General features: G+C 43.7%; 1 protein-coding gene across 1 annotated transcript in view; it reads left to right on the top strand.

Annotated features, from left to right (window-relative positions):
• The window catches only part of Map3k15 (mitogen-activated protein kinase kinase kinase 15), a 152111-nt gene that overhangs the window by 127467 nt on the left and 3581 nt on the right, over nucleotides 1–21063 (top strand). Inside the window, exons 20-26 of the mRNA XM_051140967.1 lie at nucleotides 10572–10729; nucleotides 13481–13664; nucleotides 14293–14458; nucleotides 15129–15366; nucleotides 18723–18908; nucleotides 19493–19598; nucleotides 20747–20957. Coding sequence (XP_050996924.1) covers nucleotides 10572–10729; nucleotides 13481–13664; nucleotides 14293–14458; nucleotides 15129–15366; nucleotides 18723–18908; nucleotides 19493–19598; nucleotides 20747–20957 — 1249 coding nt within the window. The remainder of the gene's footprint in view (nucleotides 1–10571; nucleotides 10730–13480; nucleotides 13665–14292; nucleotides 14459–15128; nucleotides 15367–18722; nucleotides 18909–19492; nucleotides 19599–20746; nucleotides 20958–21063) is intronic.

Genomic DNA, 21063 nt, shown 5'->3' with positions numbered 1-21063 from the left:
GTCAATTCAGGTTTCAGGCCTGGACAATCATTGGATTAATTTGGTATGTGTACAGATTTCCATGTTTAAGATATTGCTACAAATGTAATGTGGCAATGCACATTTTAAAAACATTTACCTTCCTCACTTAGTGGTATGTTTTCAAGGCTTATGGCATGTACCAGGCCTTCATTCCTCTCCATCTGAGTAGTCTCCCAAGGTATTAATAATATAGGTTGTTCTGCGATCACTCACACAGGAACCTTTGTATGGATGCATGCTTTTTACATCCCTCTTACATACATACTTAGGATTAGCACCAGAACAGAAATTAGATTTGGTGTATTTGCTATAAACTTCTTCCAAGCAAGGATGAGCAGTTCCAATTTCTGGCTCAACCACTGCTACCTGTGTCACCTAAGACATGTAAATTATTACCTATCTACCTATGCTTCATATTTTTATTGAGTAAAATGGTGTTATGTGACAGACTTTTCCTGAAGAGACTCAACACATATCTCTTTGCGGCAAATAAGGAGTCCATGACAGACCAATGTATGGATACACCAAAGTCCACTTTGGTGAACCAGTGAGTCTTACTGAGGTTACTTACAGGAATATGGATGAGAGGTTACTTACAGTAGCATAAATGACTCAATAACAGTTGCATCAACAAAGCCCACCACAGCATCGGTGATAGTTCACAAAAGCTGCAAACCTGGGGCACACTGCACAGCCTGTAGGTAGCCTAAGAGGTTGGAGAGTGGCCTTTACAGGTTGCTGGGTTGGTTATGTCTCTTTTAGACAGCTTGGCTTGGTTTTGTTTCTTGTAGCCAATTCTCTTTTTTTTTAAGGCTGCTTGCTTCATCTCTGCCTCTTTCAGGCAGTAGGACTAGTCTGAGAGTCTTCTTTGTAGCTTGGCTCATCTAAGAGTAACTCTCAGCAGTTTTTACTATTCAAGACCCACCTTCCTCAAGAGTAAATAGAGAATCTAGTTAGTTTTATGGACTTTCTGAGGGCGTTTGGAGTTCTTGACTTCAGTCACAATGAGCTTCCCTGCAGTATTTTGCCTCTCTTTAGAACACCCAGTTGTTTTGCCTCCCTGTAAACATCCTGTCTGAAGAAGTTTTCCTCCAAAATGGAAAGTTTAATCTTCTAGGAAACTGTTACAACAAATGGAAATGCTCACAAAAACAGACCTTGGGTTTACCAAGGATGAAATGGGTAAATAGTGATGAAATATTTTGACTGGCAAGTGAAATTGAAGCATTTGGGGATTTGTTTGTTTTGTTTTTGTTTCTTTGAGACAGGGGTTTCTCTGTGTAGCCTTGGCTCCTTGCCTGTCCTGGACTTACTTTGTAGACCAGGCTGGCCTTGAACTAACAGCGATCTGCCTTCCTCTGCCTCTCTTGAGTGCTGGGATTACAGGCATGTGCCACCAAGCCCAGCTCAATTGCAGTATTTGTTAATTAAATAATTCGCATTTACAATTTATAGGCTGTTAGAGCTGGAGCATGCCTTTCAGAGAACTGAGTTTTCATACGGAATGAACATGTTAAACCTGTGAGACACAAGAGGTGTCATCACAAAGGTTACATCTGTCTCCTCCTGTCCCTTACATTTAGCCCAGAGCAGTTTGTGGTTTGTCCCATGACTTTTGCAGCTGCTTTGGAAGACAGAATCACAGTGGAAACTTGAGGTTAAAGTGGGTCATGGAGAATATTCTGACCATTGGCTAGATCTGGGAAGGGGTTTAAAGTTTACCTCCTGTATTGTCCTTGGCTGGTGCCTTAGTTTGAGCGGGACCCCTGGGCCCAAATCTGCCTATCATATTGTTCTACTTGTAGATTTCTAGGACCCTCTGTATCCTTTTATTTTGCTATTCTCCCATGCGTCTCTCATTTAGAGTCCCAATAGAATGCCTTTCCCTCTGTCCCAGTTTCCTGGTAAGTGAAGGCTTTCGTGGAGAGTGTGATATGACTTTCTCACGTACTCTGGTGCCTCACATTTGACCATGTCCCCTGGAGGGGGAGACCTGGTGGCACTCAGAGGAAGGACAGCAGGTAGCCAAGAAGAGACTTGATACCCTATGAGAATATACAGGGGGAGGTAATCCCCCCCAGGAACAGTCATAGGGGAGGGGAATAATGGGAAAATGGGGGGGGGAGGAATGGGAGGATACAAGGGATGGGATAAACATTGAGATGTAACAAGAATAAATTAATAAAAAAAACATAAAAGAAAGTAAATTTTCTAATGAAATAATAGTTAATAGTAAACTGCATTTTAGAGGAAAAAGAAAATACAAACACATTGAAATCAACAAATGTGGAGTCAAGTAGAGAATCAATAAAATAAATAAATAAATAAATAAATAAAGTGGGTCATGGGAAAGTTATAGGCTGTGTACTCATCATTGCTCCGGTCCTCATTCATGGTGCTGACTTCCTTGCCCCTCTCCCTGCCAACTGCAGTGTTGGCCAGTGACCTAGCCCCTACAGCCAGGTAGTGTTGGCTTCTTCTCTCACTTCTTTCCTAAGTCACCAACTACAAGAAGTCAAAGAAAGGGGATTGGCAAGTTGTGTCTTGATTACCACCATTGTAAGCTGGATCTCTGTACTCTGGGGCCTGGTGTTTGATATTCATTTACCTTGCTGCATACCTCTGAATGTGCCTGCCATGTCGTTGGTGCCTAGGCTGGCTATTGGTGGAATACTCCCTCTATGTCTCCCAGTTTCTTAGTCATCACGCTATACCCATTGTTCTTTTTCTTTTCGTGGAGGCATTCAAGCCCTAAAAAAACTGTTTCTGTAGTTCTTTGAAAAAGACCCCAAATCAACATGGCTATAGCTGGCCCCACCTATTGATTATGATGTTTGTGTTAGCTTCAGTTCCCCATTGAGAGGGTGTAGCAGTATCCCCAAACCTTATAGGACCCCTATTTACTGCTTGACTTTTGCTTCTTCAGCAGCCTATACTCCATGTAAGTTATCTGAGGGGAATTTGTAATATCAAACTCTTATTGGATAGAAAGTTTGGGGTTGAGTTCTTTGAGTGGAGAGTGTGATACGACTTTCTCACATACTCTGGTGCCTCACATTTGACCATGTCCCCTGGAGGGGGAGACCTGGTGGCACTCAGAGGAAGGACAGCAAGTAGCCAAGAAGAGACTTGATACCCTATGAGAATATATAGGGGGACGTAATCCCCCTTAGGAACAGTCATAGGGGAGGGGAATAATGGGAAAATGGGGGGGAGGAATGGGAGGATACAAGGGATGGGATAAACATTGAGATGTAACAAGAATAAATTAATTAAAAAAAATAAATAAATAAAAGAAAAAAAACAAACAAACAAACAAACAAAAAAAAAGATTTGAAATTTGGCCAGTTGTGGTGGTGCACGCCTTTAATCCCAGCACTCAGGAGACAAGGGCAGGCCAATCGCTGTGAGTTTGAGGCCAGCTTGGTCTACAAAGCGAGTCTAGGACAGCCAAGGCTACACAGAGAAATCTCGTCTGGGAAAAAAAAAAGATTTGAAATTTGGGCTGCTAACAAAATCTCAAGGGACCTATGGGAGATGATAAACATGTTTGCTCTGTTTTCAAGAGCAGGAATTTAGAATCCATTGGGCTGCTTGAGCTGCCATTAGCCATACCTTTCTTGGGATTCCCCCAAACTCACTCTTCTTATTTGGCACTGGGTAAACAATCTAGCACACTTCTCAAAAGAAGCTATTTTCTTTTTTTTTTTTTTTTTTTTTTTTTTAAGATTTATTTATTATGTATACATTGCTCTGCCTGCATGTACACCTGCAGACCAGAAGAGGACACCAGATCTCATTATAGATAGTTGTGAGCCACCATGTGGTTGCTGGGAATTGAACTCAGAATCTCTGGAAAAGCAGACAGTGCTCTTAACCATCAATGAGCCATCTCTCCAGCCCCAGGAAGCTGTTTTCAATAGCCACCCCACATCTATTTTTTTTCCTCTTGAAACTCTTTGAGCCTCTTCATTTGGATGAGAGGCTCCTGAATAAGGGGCCCAAATTGTATACTGAGGAGTCTGAAGCTCCCTTAGAAAATATGTTCCCGTGGTCCCTGTCTCATGCCTTGCTGTAGTATCTATATCATAGCTTGGTTCCTCTGTCAAAGAATCACCCTATGCCATAGTGGCAATCTTCTTTGAAAACTACCAAAAGCTTCCAGTGGAATATATCCCAAAGGGGCTTAAATCAGCACCTGTGGGTCTTTTGGACACTGTGTTGTGACTTCTATGCCACCACCCAGGGGCTAGGACAAGTGAGCGCCTCCTAGAGGAAAGCTAGTGAGACTGTGAGGCCCCAAAGAGAGCCAGGTGCAGGACAAGGCAGTTTTCCAATATTCATGCATGGTTCAAGTGTATCACAATGCCATCTTGACTGGTTTTCTCCAGAGTCCAGACTTTGGTAGAACTGACACTCACATGTATACACGTACCACTGGGAATGAACCTTTATCTGAAGTACCTGTGTAGTTCCATGTCTCTGTCAGCTGTTCTTGTGAGCAGATACTTACTGTGAATATAGTAGTAAATCAAATGGAGTGCTGAGGTTTCTACCGTTGTTCTCCATCTTATTGGTATGTGGGAATGAGGGAATACTGTGTCTTTGAAGCCCTTTGTGAACCATTCTTTTTTTTTAGGTTTATTTATTTATTTATTATGTATACATGCTCTGTCTGCATATACACCTGCAGGCCAGAAGAGGGTATCAGATCACATTATAGATGGTTGTGAGCCACCGTGTGGTTTCTGGGAATTGAACTCAGGACCTCTGGAAGAACAGCCAGTGCTCTTAACCTCTGAGCCATCTCTCCAGCCCCAAGCCATTCTTTTTCAGGCAGCTTTTTCTCCAGCAGTACTTCTTGATTTGCTATATAATTCAGTGATTTTTTTTTTGTATAATTTAGTGATGTCAAGTTCTGAAATCAGAGACAGAAGACCTTGGTTCCAACTTCAACAACCCCTTTAGTTTCTCTGAACCTCAGTTCCCTCCTGGGTAAAATGTGGAATAGCAGTATATCGCACCTCCTTTGCCCAATCTTACAGAATTATGAAAGTCATATGCATAATAGTACATGAAAATTATTTATGGGGCTGGAGAGATGGCCCAGAGGTTAACAGCACTGACTACTCTTCCAGAGGTCCTGAGTTCAATTCCCAGCAACCACATGGTGGCTCACAACCATCTATAATGTAATCTGATGCCATCTCTTGGTGTGCAGGTATACATACAGGTACAACACTGTATATGTAATAAATAAATCTTATTTTTCACTATTTTAGGCCATCAGATACTGACCAGAAGTTAGATTTGGGGACCAATATAGTTGAATACGGATTGGATATAGTGACTCACTTCCAGTGAATTGAAAAGTTAAAAGTGATGGTGGCAACAAAGTTTCTACTTCTTCTCTCAGATGATTCTCATTGGAAGAAACCATACCTGAACAGTCCTGGAAGATGCCATGTGATGAGAAACTGAAGTTAGGAAGCTTCCTATTCATCCCCAGTCTGAGCTTCAAAGTGGACCTAGCCACTTTAACCTAACATTTAAATCATGTAGCTCCAATCCACACCTGGACTGCAGTCTCAATGGAGACTGCATGCCTGCCAGCTCAGCTGGCTGTTTCTGGGTCCCCACCCTTAGATCTTGTGTGAGATCATAAAGACCTTTTTTGGTTAAGGATGGAGCCAAGAGCCTTGTGTATTCTAGAGAAACATCTACTACTGAGCTACATCCCATATACCAATACATTGTTTTAAGCTGCTAAATTTGGGAGTAATTTATTACACAGCTATAAATAATATGGATGTCCTTATTGAGTCATAACCTTTATTTAAAACAGTTGATATTCACTCTGGTCTCATATAAAGAAAATTCTACATTTAGCTCAAGTAGATTAAATAAGTATGTTCCAATTATGAAAAGTTGCCAGGCATGGTGGTGTGCGCCTTTAATTCCCGCACTCCGGAGGCAGAGGCAGGCAGATCTCTGTGAGTTCAAGGATAGCCTGATTTATAAACCGAGTCCAGAACAGCCAAGGCTACACAGAGAAACCCTGTCTCAAAAAACAAGCAAAAAGTCAATTATGAAAAGTTTATACTAAGGTAGACAATTACTTGTTCAGAGTCAGTTAGCCATTACTGTTTGGTTTAGTGCTAATTTTGAGTTCTGTATCATGTAAATTTATCCTCATGTTCTTTCTACAATTATTTTACTTTTGAGATTATAATAACACCATTCCCCCTTCCTTTACCTCCCTCTGAGTCCTCCTATATACCCCGCCCCTTGTTGTCTGTCTTTCTTTCTGTTTTGTTTTTCACAACAGGGTTTCTCTGTGTTATCCTTGGCTGTCCTGACCTGGAACTCACAGCAATCCCCCTGCCTCTGCTTCCCTTGTTGTCTTTCAAATTTATGGTTTCTTTTTCATTAATTATTGTTGTGTGCATATATATGTACATATTCCTAAATATAACCTGCTCAGTCTGTATAATGTTACTTGTATGTATATTTTTCTCTTTTAAAAATACCTTTGTACATAAAGAGTGAAATTATATCTTTGCAGGAAAATAGATGCAATTATAGATTATCATATACAAAAAATAAGTCAGAATCAGACAGAAGTATGTGCTTACATTTCTGGATCCTTATCCTATATAGATTCATAAGTCATATCTAAATATTACACAAAAGCAGATGACAGACTATCTGGGGAAATAAATGGAACTAGGAAAAGGAGGTAGAAGAAGGGTGTAAATATGCTCAAAGTATATGAAATAATCGTATGATTACATCTTTATGAAATTAGTCGCTATGCCCAATGAATATATATCAATAAGCTATATACCTCTTAAGTATGTGAGGTGTGATCCAGGCAAGTAAATATAAATCACCCCAGTTGTTTTCACAGAACATTTTCTGAGTACTGAAACTGAAAAGGCAGAAAGGAGACTGAGACATCAGGAGACCTTCATAAGAGTGGGAGTGCACAGATGGTAAGGTGGGATCAGAACTTTGAGGAGAGAACATATGTATCTAGGCTGGTGCAAGTACCTCTGAGGAGCAAGAAGCTGGTTCTGGAAGTGTAGAGTGACAAAAAAAAAAAAAAAAAGAAAAGAAAAGAAAAGAAAACCTGGATATTAGAGTCAGCTGAGGGTCCACATCAAAGCCTGCTCACAGGAACAACAAGCATACAGGGAAGAGTAAGTCCACCTCCACCCTTCCAAAGTCTCTCTATTGCCTTCTAGTTGCAGAACCTTGCAAGAAGCTGCAGGAGAGGAGGAATGAGGATACCAGCCCCAGCATCACAGAGCAGAACAAGATGAGAGCTTAATAAATAGTACACTGGGTGGTGCACAGCTGTAATCCCAGCACTTTGAGAAGCAGAGACAGGTGGATCTCTCTGAGTTTGAGGCCAGCCTGGTCTACAGAGTCCAGGACAGCTAAGGCTACACAGAGAACCCGTCTCAAAAAACCTAATTAATTAACTAATTAGTTAATTAAACAGTACACTGTTAAACCTTTCTGTACTTAGAAGAAGCACCCCCTGCCAACACCACTCCCAGTGTTGGTCACAGCAACAACAGCCTGTAAGGGATATTGTAACACCAGAAGTTTCCTTCCTGAGGCACTAGGATTTCCTCACAGGGCAAATTCACATGAGATGAACCTCCATCTTGCCCAACGTTGCAACTGACTGAAGAGTTTCCCTCTTCATTTTGGCTCTAGGAGCCTAAAAGCTTTTATTTGTATCCCACTGACATGTTTGTCTTTACCAATACTGACTAAAATATCACTTCAAAGTGGTTGAAGATAACATAAAATAATTTGAAATTTCTTTTTGTTCTCACTAACCATGTTTCAACAACATAATAGTCATATGTAGCTGATGGATACCATGTCAGACTGCACAGAATAGAGTTACCTTATGCAGAACATTCTATTGGTCACAGCTGTCCAAGAGTTTTTAAAATGTTCATAGGAAGCTAGGTGTGTTGGCTTACACTTAAAGAAGCTAGGAAGGCCGAGGAAGAAGAATCAGCATGAGTTTAACATCAACCTGTACAGTATAGTCAGTTCCATGTTAACCTGGGCTATTTAGTGAGATCCAGACTGGCCTAAGCTATACAGTAAATAAGGCATTGTCTCCATTAAGTAATTGATATTTTATAGGAAAGGATAATGGTAACATGTCATTGGTTTTCCAAGAAAAGAATGTAGGCTGGGCATGGTGGTGCACGCCTTTAATCCCAGCACTTGGGAGGCAGTGGCAGGCAGATCTCTGTGAGTTTGAGGCCCGCCTGGTCTACAGAGTGAGTTCTAGGACAGCCAGGGATACAACAGAGAAACCCTGTCTCCAACAAAACAAAACTCAGAAACTTCCTTTTGTTATTATATGGTCTTGAGACAGACCCTTCCATTGCTCTGGATATCAGTATGCTAGTCACGCCTTGGCTAAGGTCATCTCTGAGTTTGCTGTTTTATTCTAAGCCTCTTTGCCAGTCCATAGTGTCTCCTGATGTCATATCCACATTCTTTTCTCTTCTCATGCCAGATTTAAGAAAAACAAAAGATTTTCCTCCCCAAACCCTTTATTGGCCTCTGCAACCTCCCCCCTTACCCCATGTTTTTCTCTTCAATAATCCTTTCACACTCCTGTTACCTTATCCAGTTACCACTTTCCCTGTGGCAACCTGTGGTGGCTCATGACCCACAGTCCAAACTCAGCTTTCAGAAAAGGTGTCACCTTGCTCCAGATCAACCAGGGCTGTACCCTGGACTCCACACATGAGTTATGCTCAAGCTCTTCCCTTTGCCTTGATTTCTTCCTTTCCTTTTTTCTACCTCCTTGATAGTTATAGCAAAAACTTATCAGCTGCTGCCCTTTTGGATGATGTTGGTCATGCTTTACTCAGGCTGCTCCCAATTCATGGTTGATTCTGGCAAAGGTAGAACTCATCCAGTTTGCAGATATTTTGGCCAGGAGCTCCCTGGTGACTCTTACAGCAGTGCCTTTTGCAATACCTCTTACCTGATGCTTGCCCAACACTCTTCCTGGGGATTAAATCTGCATTGCAGGCTGGTAGCACTCTTGCTCTCCACCCCCTCCCCCCAACACACCTCCTCAGTACATCTGCTCTTGTCCTGGTATCTATTTGTCAGGGAAAAAAAATGACGTAATGCTACTTTCCCCAATTCAGACAAACTCTAATCAAGTGTTTATTCATCTACATGTGCCTCCTTGTAGGTGTTGGGATTCAGACCCTGGACAAGCTGCTGAAGTGCCTATTTAACATAGCAAAGCAGACCAGGCCTCTAGGTTCTCTCAGCATATCCCTGCTCTCTACATTGAACATTCCAGCCCCCTCCCCCAGAGGCTTTTTATATGATCCAGACATTTTGGTTCCCCCCTCCCCCCCCCCCTCTGTGTGTGTGTGTGTGTGTGTGTGTGTGTGTGTGTGTGTGTGTACATACTTTCTCTCTTTCTCTTCCCTCTCTTCTCCTCTATCCATATGTGCACTTTCTCTCTCTGCTCCCCTCCCGCTTTTCTGTCTTCCAACCTGCAGTCTGCATGGTGACTTCCCTGAACTCCTCTTGTGAGATCACTGAATGCACCTGAGAGCTATCCCCGATAAACCTGGCTTTCTATACTTTAATTTAACTTGAATTGAGTAGTTTTATTGCTGGAGAGTGCCTATCAGTAGGTACCTCTTTTATAGTACTGCATTTTGGTTGTGAGACTAGCCTTCTATGGCTGAGCGGAGCCATCTCTCCATCTCTATAACACTGCATTTTACTATCACTGTTCCCACCACCACCATTGTGCCCTCTTCTTTACTATGTTAATGTTATGCCCAGACTGCTAGATCCCCAAAGACCACCAGGAGTCCAAAGCCATATACAAAATCTCTCGAACCTCACCTAAGCAGCGGATCAGTAGACCACCTCCAAACTGCTGGTTTGCAGGGTTTTTATGGTTACGACAAAGAACAGGAGTTTCCAGTTTGGCGCTTACAGGATTGGTTGATGTTTAACAAGTTTGTGTTGGCACTAGGGGATTGGTCTAGCCTGACCACAAAATGCTTAACATCTGGGAACCATAGGTGCTTTCTTTCTCTCTCCTGATTGGCTCGGGCCTAGAGTTGTTTTTTTCCTGGAACAGTTTGTATATTTTACAGTAACTGTAGTGACTTTGAGGGTAGGCCTAAGATGAAGTCTATCAACAAGATGGAGTCACAGTGGCTGGGGTTACACATCAACTTTTTCTGATTAGTTTATTTCTCCCATTCCATTTTCCCTGTATTTGACATGCATTACTATGCATATTAGGTTCGCCTTGAGAGGCTAAATAATCCTCAGTATGAATCATGTTAAAGGAAAGCATATTGCATGACACTGGTCAAAAAATGACGCAACCAAATGGTTTACCAAAACGTTGCATCTGCCATTGCTGAAGCAGCTAAAATCCACATACTTATATGCATATTGCCCACTTAGATTTTAAGCTATATGATGCCCCCTAAGTCTTTGTTCATTTGTTTTTTACATAGGGACTCTGCAGTACATGGCACCTGAGATTATTGATCAAGGACCTCGAGGGTATGGTGCTCCAGCTGATATCTGGTCCTTGGGCTGCACCATTATTGAGATGGCAACCAGCAGGCCTCCATTCCATGAGTTTGGTGAACCACAAGTCGCCATGTTTAAGGTAAAATATATTTGTTCATTTAGGTGCTTTGGATGTTGGGACAGAACACCCCAAATGTGAAGCACAGGATTCTGTCACTAAAGTTGGGCCCTGGCAGAAGGTTCTCACAGCTCGTCTGCCTCCCATCAGCTTCCCAGAGTCTGCTGACCTTTCAGTCCCAAAAGAGGCCTGAATGTAAGGCCTGCAAGACAGAAACAGCTTCCCCTCAGCACATCAGTGTCTCTAATGGATCCATTTGCACCACTGAAGACCATATCTGCAGCTTCCATCACAGGTCCCAGAATCTAGGGCAGCTGGTACTAAGGAAAACATTCTAAGTGCTTACTTTCTTGTCTGTTGAACTCTTACGATGCTCAGGAAGCACAACTGACAGCCATGAACTGAATTCATCACAGGGCAGAAGTGACTTTCTGGGTCCTCTTCCTGTCTCCTGCTTTTGCTGAGCTAATAAGCTGTACAAACTCTTTGGAAATGTATTGACTTTTTTGGAGCGAAGTCAGTTTTTACTTCGTGAAAACACCTTTAGGGCTGGGCATGGTGGCGCATGCCTTTAATCCCAGCACTTGGGAGGCAGAGGCAGGTGGATTGCTGTGAGTTCGAGGCCAGCCTGGTCTACAAAGTGAGTCTATGATAGCCAGGACTACACAGAGAAACCCTGTCTCGAAAAAACCAAAAAAAAAAAAAAGGAAAAAGAAAACACCTTTAGTGATATAGTTAGTCTGGGCATAGTAGCACATTCCTGTAATTCCAGAACTTGGGAGGATGATTAAGAGTTCAAAGCCATCCTCAGCTACATACTAAGTTTGAGGTCAGCCTAGGGCACGAGACCCTTTCTTACACCCACCCCCAGCCATGCACTTGCAAGACGCAACCCACTTTACCATTTTCTTTTCATTTTTAAGATTGATTTATTTATTATGTATACAGTGTTCTGACTGCATGTAACACCTGCACACCAGAAGAGGGCACCAGATCTCATTATGGCTGTTTGCGAGCCACCATGTGGTTGCCAGGAATTTGAACTCAGGACCTTTGGAAGAGCAGGCAGTGTTCTTAACCTCTGAGCCATCTCTCCAGCCTCCCACCTCCCCACTTTGCCACTTTCATTTTAAGAGCCAGAGAGGAACTGCCTCTTCCCACTTTAGATTCAGGTCCTGCTTTTTTAATTTTTGTGTATTCTGGTGCTGGTGGGCACTGCCAAAACTCTTCCCCATTGCTTGGGTAAGGGGTGCTACAAATAATGCCCTGCATTTCAAAGCCTGGTGATTGGATTCTCTCCAGCATCTAATATTCTCATAAGTCTTAGGCCATTCATTTGTTCAAGTTATGTGGAGTGGTGTCCTGAGAATAAGACATGCCACTTGGTCAAGGGCTTTATGAAGAAACAATCAGAAGGCTCTGCAGTTTCAGAGCTCACAATGTAGAGGAAGGGAGTCAAACCAGCCCCCAGAACAGCTGAGGAGTGGTATGTGAGGTGGATATGAAAGACAGAGTGGCATCTACCTTTGGGTTGCACGGTGGACTTGAGAAAGGCACAGGCAGGCAATGGAGGTTAGGGTGACCTCTCCTAAAAAGGCTAGAGAGCAGCATCTAATAAGAACAGTTATGTAGTAAGTAGTTTTACAAGAATATTCACAGAAGATCCCTATGCCATGATGAGACATGACATCTGGGGACTGCCTCTTGCTCCACTGTAGGCCACAGGGGCCTCCCTTAGCAGGGCAGTGGATTAGCTGACAGGAAGCACTGAAGCTACTTTGTCTTGCAAGTCCTAACAGGGAAGCATTTATCCCTCCCTCAGCCACCACCTTAGTCGGTGGATAAGTAAGGTGAAAATGTGCTTATCAGTAAAGTGGCAACTTCAGGCTGTCCTTGCTTGTGGCCTAGAGCTGGAGGCTAAAAACCTGGGCTGTGGAGTAAAATAAAGGTAGAGATAGTGTGTCTCTTAGAGTCTCTATCTGGGAAGATAGTACCAGTCTTTGAAATCTTTAAATATTCTTAGCTGGAGGCTTTCCTGCCTTGAAACTACCACTTCCAGAGCAGCAATTCCCATACTGGGAGTCCCTGTCCCCACAGGGATCCCATATCAGATATCCTGCATATCATACATTTACATTATTACTCATAACAGTAGCAAAATTACAGTTAATAAGTAGCGACAAAAATAATATTACGGCTGGGGGTCACCACAACATGAGAAACAGTAATAAAGGGTTTCAGCATTAGGAAGGTTGTGAACCGTTGCTCTAGAAGCATAAAACAAAGTTGTTCCTCACACTTCTGAGTTGGCTATTGGTCTTTGGGTGTTCCTCCCTGGGTTTACTAATAGGTGCATCCAACTGGTGGTCTGTCCGGGGCAAGATCCTCTGACAGGTCTCTCCTGCATGGCTAAGGGTATTGCAGGGAGGGATCAACCACTCTTCCCACATGGCCGTCTATCCTGGCTCCCTTCTCAGAGGTATCCAGACTCCAAGAGCAGTGTCTACCAGGTTTTTGTAGGCCTGGGTCCTGAAAGGCCTCACAGTATTGCTTTCGCAACAATTTCTTGGTATACGTCACAAGAAACTAGCTAAGATGTCAAGGAAGGGGAAATAGAGTTCATCTGTAATGGGAGAAGCAGAAACATCATGTAGCAGAGGGACATGTACATAAATGTCACCAAGCTTTTATCCTGAGATGGCAGCTTCTATTGAAAGTGCATGCACCTGAGGTCACCCAAGGCTGACATTGTTAACTGTCCCTTCAATGCAGGTGGGGATGTTTAAGATCCACCCTGAAATTCCAGAAGCCCTTTCAGCTGAAGCCAGAGCCTTCATCTTATCATGTTTTGAGCCTGACCCACACAAACGGGTCACTGCTGCTGATCTACTCCAAGAAGGGTTCTTAAGGCAGGTGAACAAAGGCAAGAAGAGCCGAATTGCTTTCAAGCCATCAGGTAAGGCCTACCTGGGTAGCTGGGGAACACCCTGAGCTTCTCTCATGCTCAGAGAAAGAAATCAAGTCCCTGGAGTACCAAGTGTCCTGTGCTGGGCACATTTATGTGAAGAACAGCAGGCATAATCCTGGAGGTTTGAAGAGTATGCAAACACAGCCAGTGGTCCATCTAGTTCCTGACAAAGGGAAGTCTCATGAATCACTACGATGCCCTTCCCATACTTAAAGTACTTCTTTGAGGAATGTGAAGAGGAGGAAGGCAAGAGGTTCCTGTGTGGGATTTTGTACCTTTCCCACATGTAGAGCCTGGTGCTTCATTTTTGAAGTCTGGCCTGTCACCTGTGTTGAAACTTACCTTGCTAACAGTGAACATTGGGGAAGTGTGCCTGTGGTTGCTGTCCCGCAGGCTACAAAATCCTACATGACACTTTTGCAATTTGTCCTCTTTTCCTTGAGTGGATGGGTCAGAGGCTATGGCAGTGTGGCTCACCAAGTTGCTGCAGAGAGCCTAGTCTTGTTGTAAGCCCAAACCTACATTTTTACTAAAATTGTGCCCCACCAGATTAAAGCAGTCCATGATTAGCAAGCCCTTGTCTTGGGGCCTGACCACTCTGGCTGTTTCCCCACAGAGGGTGTCCGGAGTGGCACTGGTGCTCTGGCCCTGCCCTCATCGAGTGAGCTTATGGGCAGCAGTAGCAGCGAGCATGGCTCTATTTCCCCAGACTCGGATGCCCAGACTGATGCATTCTTTGAGAAGGTCCAGGTGCCCAAGCATCAGCTCAGCCACCTTCTCAGGTACTATTAGTGTCCTTTGTCCCTCTGTGGTGGTCCTCTAAAGGGTGCTGGTTGTTCCTCACTAGAATACCTGCTGGGTCACAGAAAGGGTGTGTGTGTGTGTGTGTGTGTGTGTGTGTGTGTGTGTGTGTGTGTGTGTGTGTGTGTGTTTTGCAGAGGAGCAGGATGAGCATGGCCAAGGAGGTTGTGTGTGTGTGTGTGTGTGTGTGTGTGTGTGTGTGTGTGTGTGTGTGTTTTGCAGAGGAGCAGGATGAGCATGGCCAAGGAGGTTGTGTGTGTGTGTGTGTGTGTGTGTGTGTGTGTGTGTGTTTTGCAGAGGAGCAGGATGAGCATGGCCAAGGAGGTACTTACTCACCCAGTGTTCCTTTTCTGTTCTTTCTAGTCTCTGGTTGTCCCTATTCTTCCTCCAGCCTTCTCCCCACTTCCCCTTTCTTGTCTCTTCGCCTCACCCACTCTACTTCCCTTCTTCCCTTACCCTCCCTTTTGGCCCCTTATCTCCTTGTTCCTCTCTCCCAAGATATCATGGAAAGAGTCTAGAAGGGGAGAAGGGATACCATACATCTTGCCCACCAGCCTTCTTCCACGAGTTCCTCTTCTGGAGTCTCTCACCAGGGCAGAACATGCTACCCTTCCTAGACACACAGGAATTGTTGAATGTGTTTGTTCACAGTGTCCCAGATGAAAGCCCAACCTTAGACGACAGAAGCACAGCCTTAGACGACAGAAGCACAGCCATAGACGACAGAAGCACAGCCTTAGACGACAGAAGCACAGTCATATCCCCAGAGGAGCGGGACCCTGGTCTCTTCCTGCTGCGCAAGGACAGTGAGCGCAGAGCCATCCTTTACAGAATCCTATGGGAGGAACAGAACCAAGTGGCTTCCAACTTGCAGGAGTGTGTGGTGCAGGTATAGGCCAAGTAAAGGCATCTGATAATCATATCCACTCTGCCTAGTCCAGTTCTCCAACAGGTATAAACAAGGACAACAGGGTGTTCTGCACCCTGGCACAGTCTCATAGTTGTAATGATTACTATACTTATTTCCTGACACCATTCCCTTTCCTGACAAAAGAAAACAAAGAAAAATGTTCCTGAAAGGTAAATTTTCAGCCTACTACAGTGCTTCCTGGCATTGGTAGGCTATGCTGCCCTCTGGTGGAAAACAAGCCAGGTAGCAGCTAAAAAGCCCTGGGATGCTTAGAGCTCCCTTTGCCTCCCCCTCACTCCTTGTAAGATATTCTAAAGCAAATGTTCTTGTTGTGTGGTATAGCATCTTCTGGGTATATTCCAAGGAGTGGAATAGCTGGGTCTTGAGGAAACCTTATTCCCAGTTTTCTGAGATAGCACCAGACAGATTTCCAAAGTGGCAGTACTAGTTTGCATTCCCACCAGCAATGAAGGAGTGTTCCTCTCTCTCCAAGTCCTCACCGGCATGTGGTGTTGCTTGAATTTTTGATCTTAGCCATTCTGATGAGTGTAAGATGGAGTCTCAGAGTTGTTTTGATTTGCATTTCCCTGGTGACTAAGGAGGTTGAACATTTCTTTAAGTGTTTTTTAGCCATTTGATATTCCTCTGTTGAGAATTCTCTGTTTAGTTCCAAGCCCCATTTCTCAATTGTGTTATTTGGTTTGGTGGTGTTTAATTTCTTGAGTTCTTTATATATTTTGGATATTAGACCTTTGTCAGATGTAGGGTTGGTGAAGATCTTTTCCCAGTCTGTAGGCTGTCGCTTTGTTCTCTTGACAGTGTCTCCTGCCTTACAGAAGCTTCTCAGCCTCATGAGGTCCCATTTATTAATTGTTGACCTTAAGGCCTGGGCTGTTGGTGTTCTTTTCAGGAAGTTGTCTCCTGTGCCAATGAGTTCCAGGCTCTTCCTCACTTTTTCTTCTAACTGATTTAGTGTCTCTGGAACATTTGCTCTACCATGTTCGGCGCAGCCTTATTCATAATAGCCAGAACATGGAAACAGCCTAAGTGTCCCTCAGTAGAAAAATGGATAAAGAAACTGTGGTACATTTACACTACGGAATACTACTCAGCTATTAAAAACAAGGAATTTCTGAAATTTGTGGACAAAATGGATTGAACTAGAAATGGTCATAATGAGTGAGTTAACCCAAAAGCAGAAAGAGTTAAATGGTATATACTCATCTATATCTGGACACTAGCCCAAGGCGCATGTCCCATGAAAGTCTTCACTTACCAGGAAAGTGGGACAGAGGGGAGGACATCCTATTGGGACTCTAGATGAGAGAAGCATGGGAGGATGGGGAAATAGAAGGACCCAGGGGGTCCTAGAAACCTACAAAATAGGCCGGGCGTGGTGGCACACGCCTTTAATCCCAGCACTCGGGAGGCAGAGGCAGGTGGATCGCTGTGAGTTCGAGGCCAGCCTGGTCTACAAAGTGAGTCCAGGATGGCCAAGGCTACACAGAGAAACCCTGTCTCAAAAAAAAAAAGTCCAAGGAATACGTACCATGAAAATCTTTACTTACCAAGAAAGTGGGTCAGAGGAGAGGATATCCGATTGAGACTTTAGGCAAGAGTAGCATGGAAGAAAGAGGAACTAGTAGGACCCACAGGGTCCTGGAAACCTACAAGAAGAACTTTATGACAGGCAGATCTGGATCCTGGGGTCCTCCTCAAACTAAGGCACCAGCCAAGGAGAATATAGGCAGTAAGCTTCGAACCCCTACCAAGACCTAGCCGACAAACATGATACTCTCCACCGTTGAGTGGAGAGTGAGATCTGACTCTCACACAAACTCTGGTGCCCCTTTTCTGACCATGTCCCCCGGATGGGGAGACCTGGTGGCACTCAGAGGAAGGATAGCTAGTTATCAAGAAGAGACTTGATATTCTGAGAGCATATATAGGGGGAGGAGGTCTCCCTCGGTCATGGACATAGGGGAGGGGAGAAGGGGAGAAATGGGAGGGAGGGAAGAATGGGAGGAAACAGGGGAAGGGCTAACAATCGAGATGTAATATGAATAAATTAATAAAAAAAGTCAAAAAAAAAAAAGAAAATGGGAGGGAGGGAAGAATGGGAGGATACAAGGGAAGGGATAACAATTGAGATGTAATATTAATAAATTAATAAATATATTTTAAAAATTATTTATTGTAAAGGGATGGGACAACAATTTAGATGTAGTATGAATAAATTAGTAAAATATATTTTTAAAAGTAAAAAAAAAAAAAACCGAAACCTACAAGAACATTATGACAGGCAGATCTGCTCAAACTACGGCACCAGCCAAGGACAATATGTGCAGTAAACTTCTAACCCATACCCAGATCTAGCCAATGGACAGGACATTCCTCACAGTTGAGTGGAGAGTGGAGTTTGACTTTCACAGAAACTCTGGTGCCCCATATTTGACCACGTCCCCTGGATGGGGAGACCTGGTGGCACTCAGAGGAAGGATAGCAGGCTACCAAGAAGAGACTTGATACCCTATGAGCATATACAGGGGGAGGAGGTCCCCCTCAGTCAGTCATAGGGGAGGGCAGTAGCGGGAAAGCAGGAGGGAGGGAGGAATGGGAGGATACAAGGGATGGGATAAGAATTGAGATATAATATGAATAAATTAATAAAATATATTAAGAAAAAGATATTCTAAAGCAATGGTTCTCAACCTATAGGTCGCAACCCCATTGGGGTTATATATCACTTCTCTTGTAGAACAGATATTTACATTATGATTCATAACAGTAGCAAAATTACTATTATGAAATAGCCACAAAAACAATCTTAAAGTTTGGAGAAGTCACTACAACATGAGGACTATATTAAAGGGTTACAGCATTAGGAAGGCCGAGAACCACTATGCTAAAGCTACACTCAGAAGAAAACAGCCCCTGAAGGGAGAAAGGTTATGCAAGAAAACAAAGTTTTAACTAGATCACCGTAGTAGCAAAGTGATGTATCTCCTCTTATCATGGATGGGAAGGTACTTTTGACATTGCCCTGCTATAAACACTACCTTCCAAGGCCCCTGTAAAATTGTCAAATAGGAAAGCAGAACCATTCCCAGCTTACTTAGTGCAGAGGTTTTAAGTCTACTCACCTGCCAAAGGATCCTAAGACTGACAGGAAGGATATAGATGGCTTCAAAAAAGAGACCCTTACTCAGGACTTCCCACAATTCCATTAGCAAACAGAGTATCTACTTTCCCACGATGCATTTGGAAATTTTTGCCTCCTCTCTGACTCACTCAAATGAAGATGACTTGTATGTATGTATGTATGTCATTGACAGAGTTCAGAAGAGTTGCTTCTCTCAGTTGGTCACATCAAACAGATCATTGGAATCCTAAGGGACTTCATCCGCTCCCCAGAGCACAGGGTGATGGCGGCCACAATATCAAAACTAAAGGTGGACCTGGACTTTGACAGCTCATCCATTAACCAGATTCACCTGATCCTCTTTGGATTCCAGGATGCTGTAAGTGAGCTTTTGGGCCCTGGAGAACATGATAGCCAAACCACACTTAACTCACCCTGTTCTTCTGTTGCACCTATTTCTTCTTATCTGTTCACAACCCAAATCCCAAATCTCAGCAGCTCTTTGTAAACAATAAGCACATCATAAAAAAAGCATCATTTTGTGAAGTGGGTCAATTACATTTGACCACAGAGAATGTATAGGATATGGGGAGATGCCAGCACAGTGGGTATGCTTTAGTGTCTAACCTGATGTGTGTTCCTCCAATACCAAAGCCAGGTCTGGTCTGTCTTGTCATACATGCTCCCAATACAGTCTGTGGTGATGTCATAGGTGCTCAATAAATGCTCCTTGAATAACCAAGCAGCCCAATGACATTGATCTCACTGTGATATTCATCAGTTAGAATCCATTGTGGCTTAAGGTCCACCTAGAGGAAGATTCATTCAGAAGAAAGACTCAGGCAAAAACCAGGACAACACAGCAACAATTCATCTCAGAGGAAATAGAAACAAATCACAATTATTAAGTCTGTTTCTTAAAAGTTCAACAAAATAGACATAGGGACTTTTTTTTTTTTTTAGGTCAATAGAATTCTGAGAAACCACTTAATTAGGCCCCACTGGATGTTTGCAATGGACAACATCATTCGAAGAGCTGTGCAGGCTGCAGTTACCATTCTCATCCCAGGTAAGTGGCCCTCTTACACTTAAGAATAGGTTCAGGCTGTTGGGCTGGAGAGATGGCTCAGTGGTTAAGAGCGCCGCCTGCTCTTCCAGAGGTCCTGAGTTCAATTCCCAGCAACCACATGGTGGCTCACAACCATCTATAATGTGATCTGATGCCCTCTTCTGCAGATAAAGCACTCATATACAATAAATAAATTAATTTTAAAAAAGAATAGGTTCGGGCTGTCAAAAAGACGAGTATTATCCTCAGTGTCCAAGGCTGTTGGCTTTTTGTTTCCATTTTGGCTTTGTACTAACCTAGAGTTAAGTAAATGCTGCCATAGATCTTCCTGGGACTAAAAGTCTGTGATAATTATCTCATGGTGCCGTTTACCTACCTCCTGGGCATAACGAAGGTGACTGTGTACCAGATTATCCTTTTGATCTTAGCAGGGAGTCAGTATTTGAAGGCAGGTATCTTCTAGTGCTCACTGCAGCTTCAGTGTGCATGCTCGCTCATGCTTATCAGATAGTTGACAATTACATGGCTGTTTCTGCTCTTAGAGTCACCCTACATTGGCTATAGATCTTGCTGTATGTGTGTACATGCCTGTGCATGTTCTATTCTGGGGAACAAGCTCTGGCTCTTAGCTGTTCTGAAGCACATGCTGTACCGCTGAGCTATGTGTCCCCAGCCCAATCTGAGGCTTCCTTTAGAAAAAGAGAAATTTTTTTCGAGACAGAGTTTCTCTGTGTAACAGCCCTGACTGTCCCCAGCTTAAAACTCACAGTGATCCACCTGCCTCTGCCTCCCCAGTGCTGGGATTAAAGGCGTGTGCCACCCCGCCCAGCTGACCCTTTGGAAATGTTAACACACAACCTTAATGCTCTGGCTGTCGATGGCAGGCTTTTAGAATTGCTGCCCCTTCCTCTCTTCACACTGGGCCCTTGCTGGTCACTTCTGCCTGCTCTCCCAAATGCTCCCCAGAACCAAGCAGAGTGGCCTGGTTTAGATCCTTCACTGTCGGTTTCTTGTGTAAACTGGGAAGGACCATATTTACACTGGAGAGCCCATTCAAATCTCTCTAATCAGTAGTCCCCTCATAGAGCAACACTGCCCTGAATTGCCTTGTTGAGTGCTATTTTGTACCTTGGTCTGTGTTTTCATAGAGCTCCAAGCCCACTTTGAGCCTGCCTCTGAGACTGAAGAAGTAGACAAGGATGCAGAAGTGGAAGACTATCCCCAAGTAGACCTACTGGGCCAAGAAGTACATGCGATACCCAGAGGCGCCAGACCTGGCTCAGTGCCTATCCAGGAGGGCCAGCCCCACCAGCAAGACCCAAGTCTCCAACTGAGCAAGCTCAGGGAAGAAACCAACAGGTCAGGATCTCACACACCCTGTATAAGGCCCTCTGGTCACTACTCAGAATTTTATCGAGGTCTCGGGAGGGGGTGGGGAATGTATATTCACCAGTGAACTGGGGCA

The sequence above is a fragment of the Acomys russatus genome, chromosome X (assembly GCF_903995435.1).
Source record: "Acomys russatus chromosome X, mAcoRus1.1, whole genome shotgun sequence".
Lineage (NCBI taxonomy): Eukaryota > Metazoa > Chordata > Mammalia > Rodentia > Muridae > Acomys > Acomys russatus.
The sequence above is the reverse complement of the archived record's forward strand: the minus strand, read 5'-3'. Positions and strand labels throughout refer to the sequence as shown.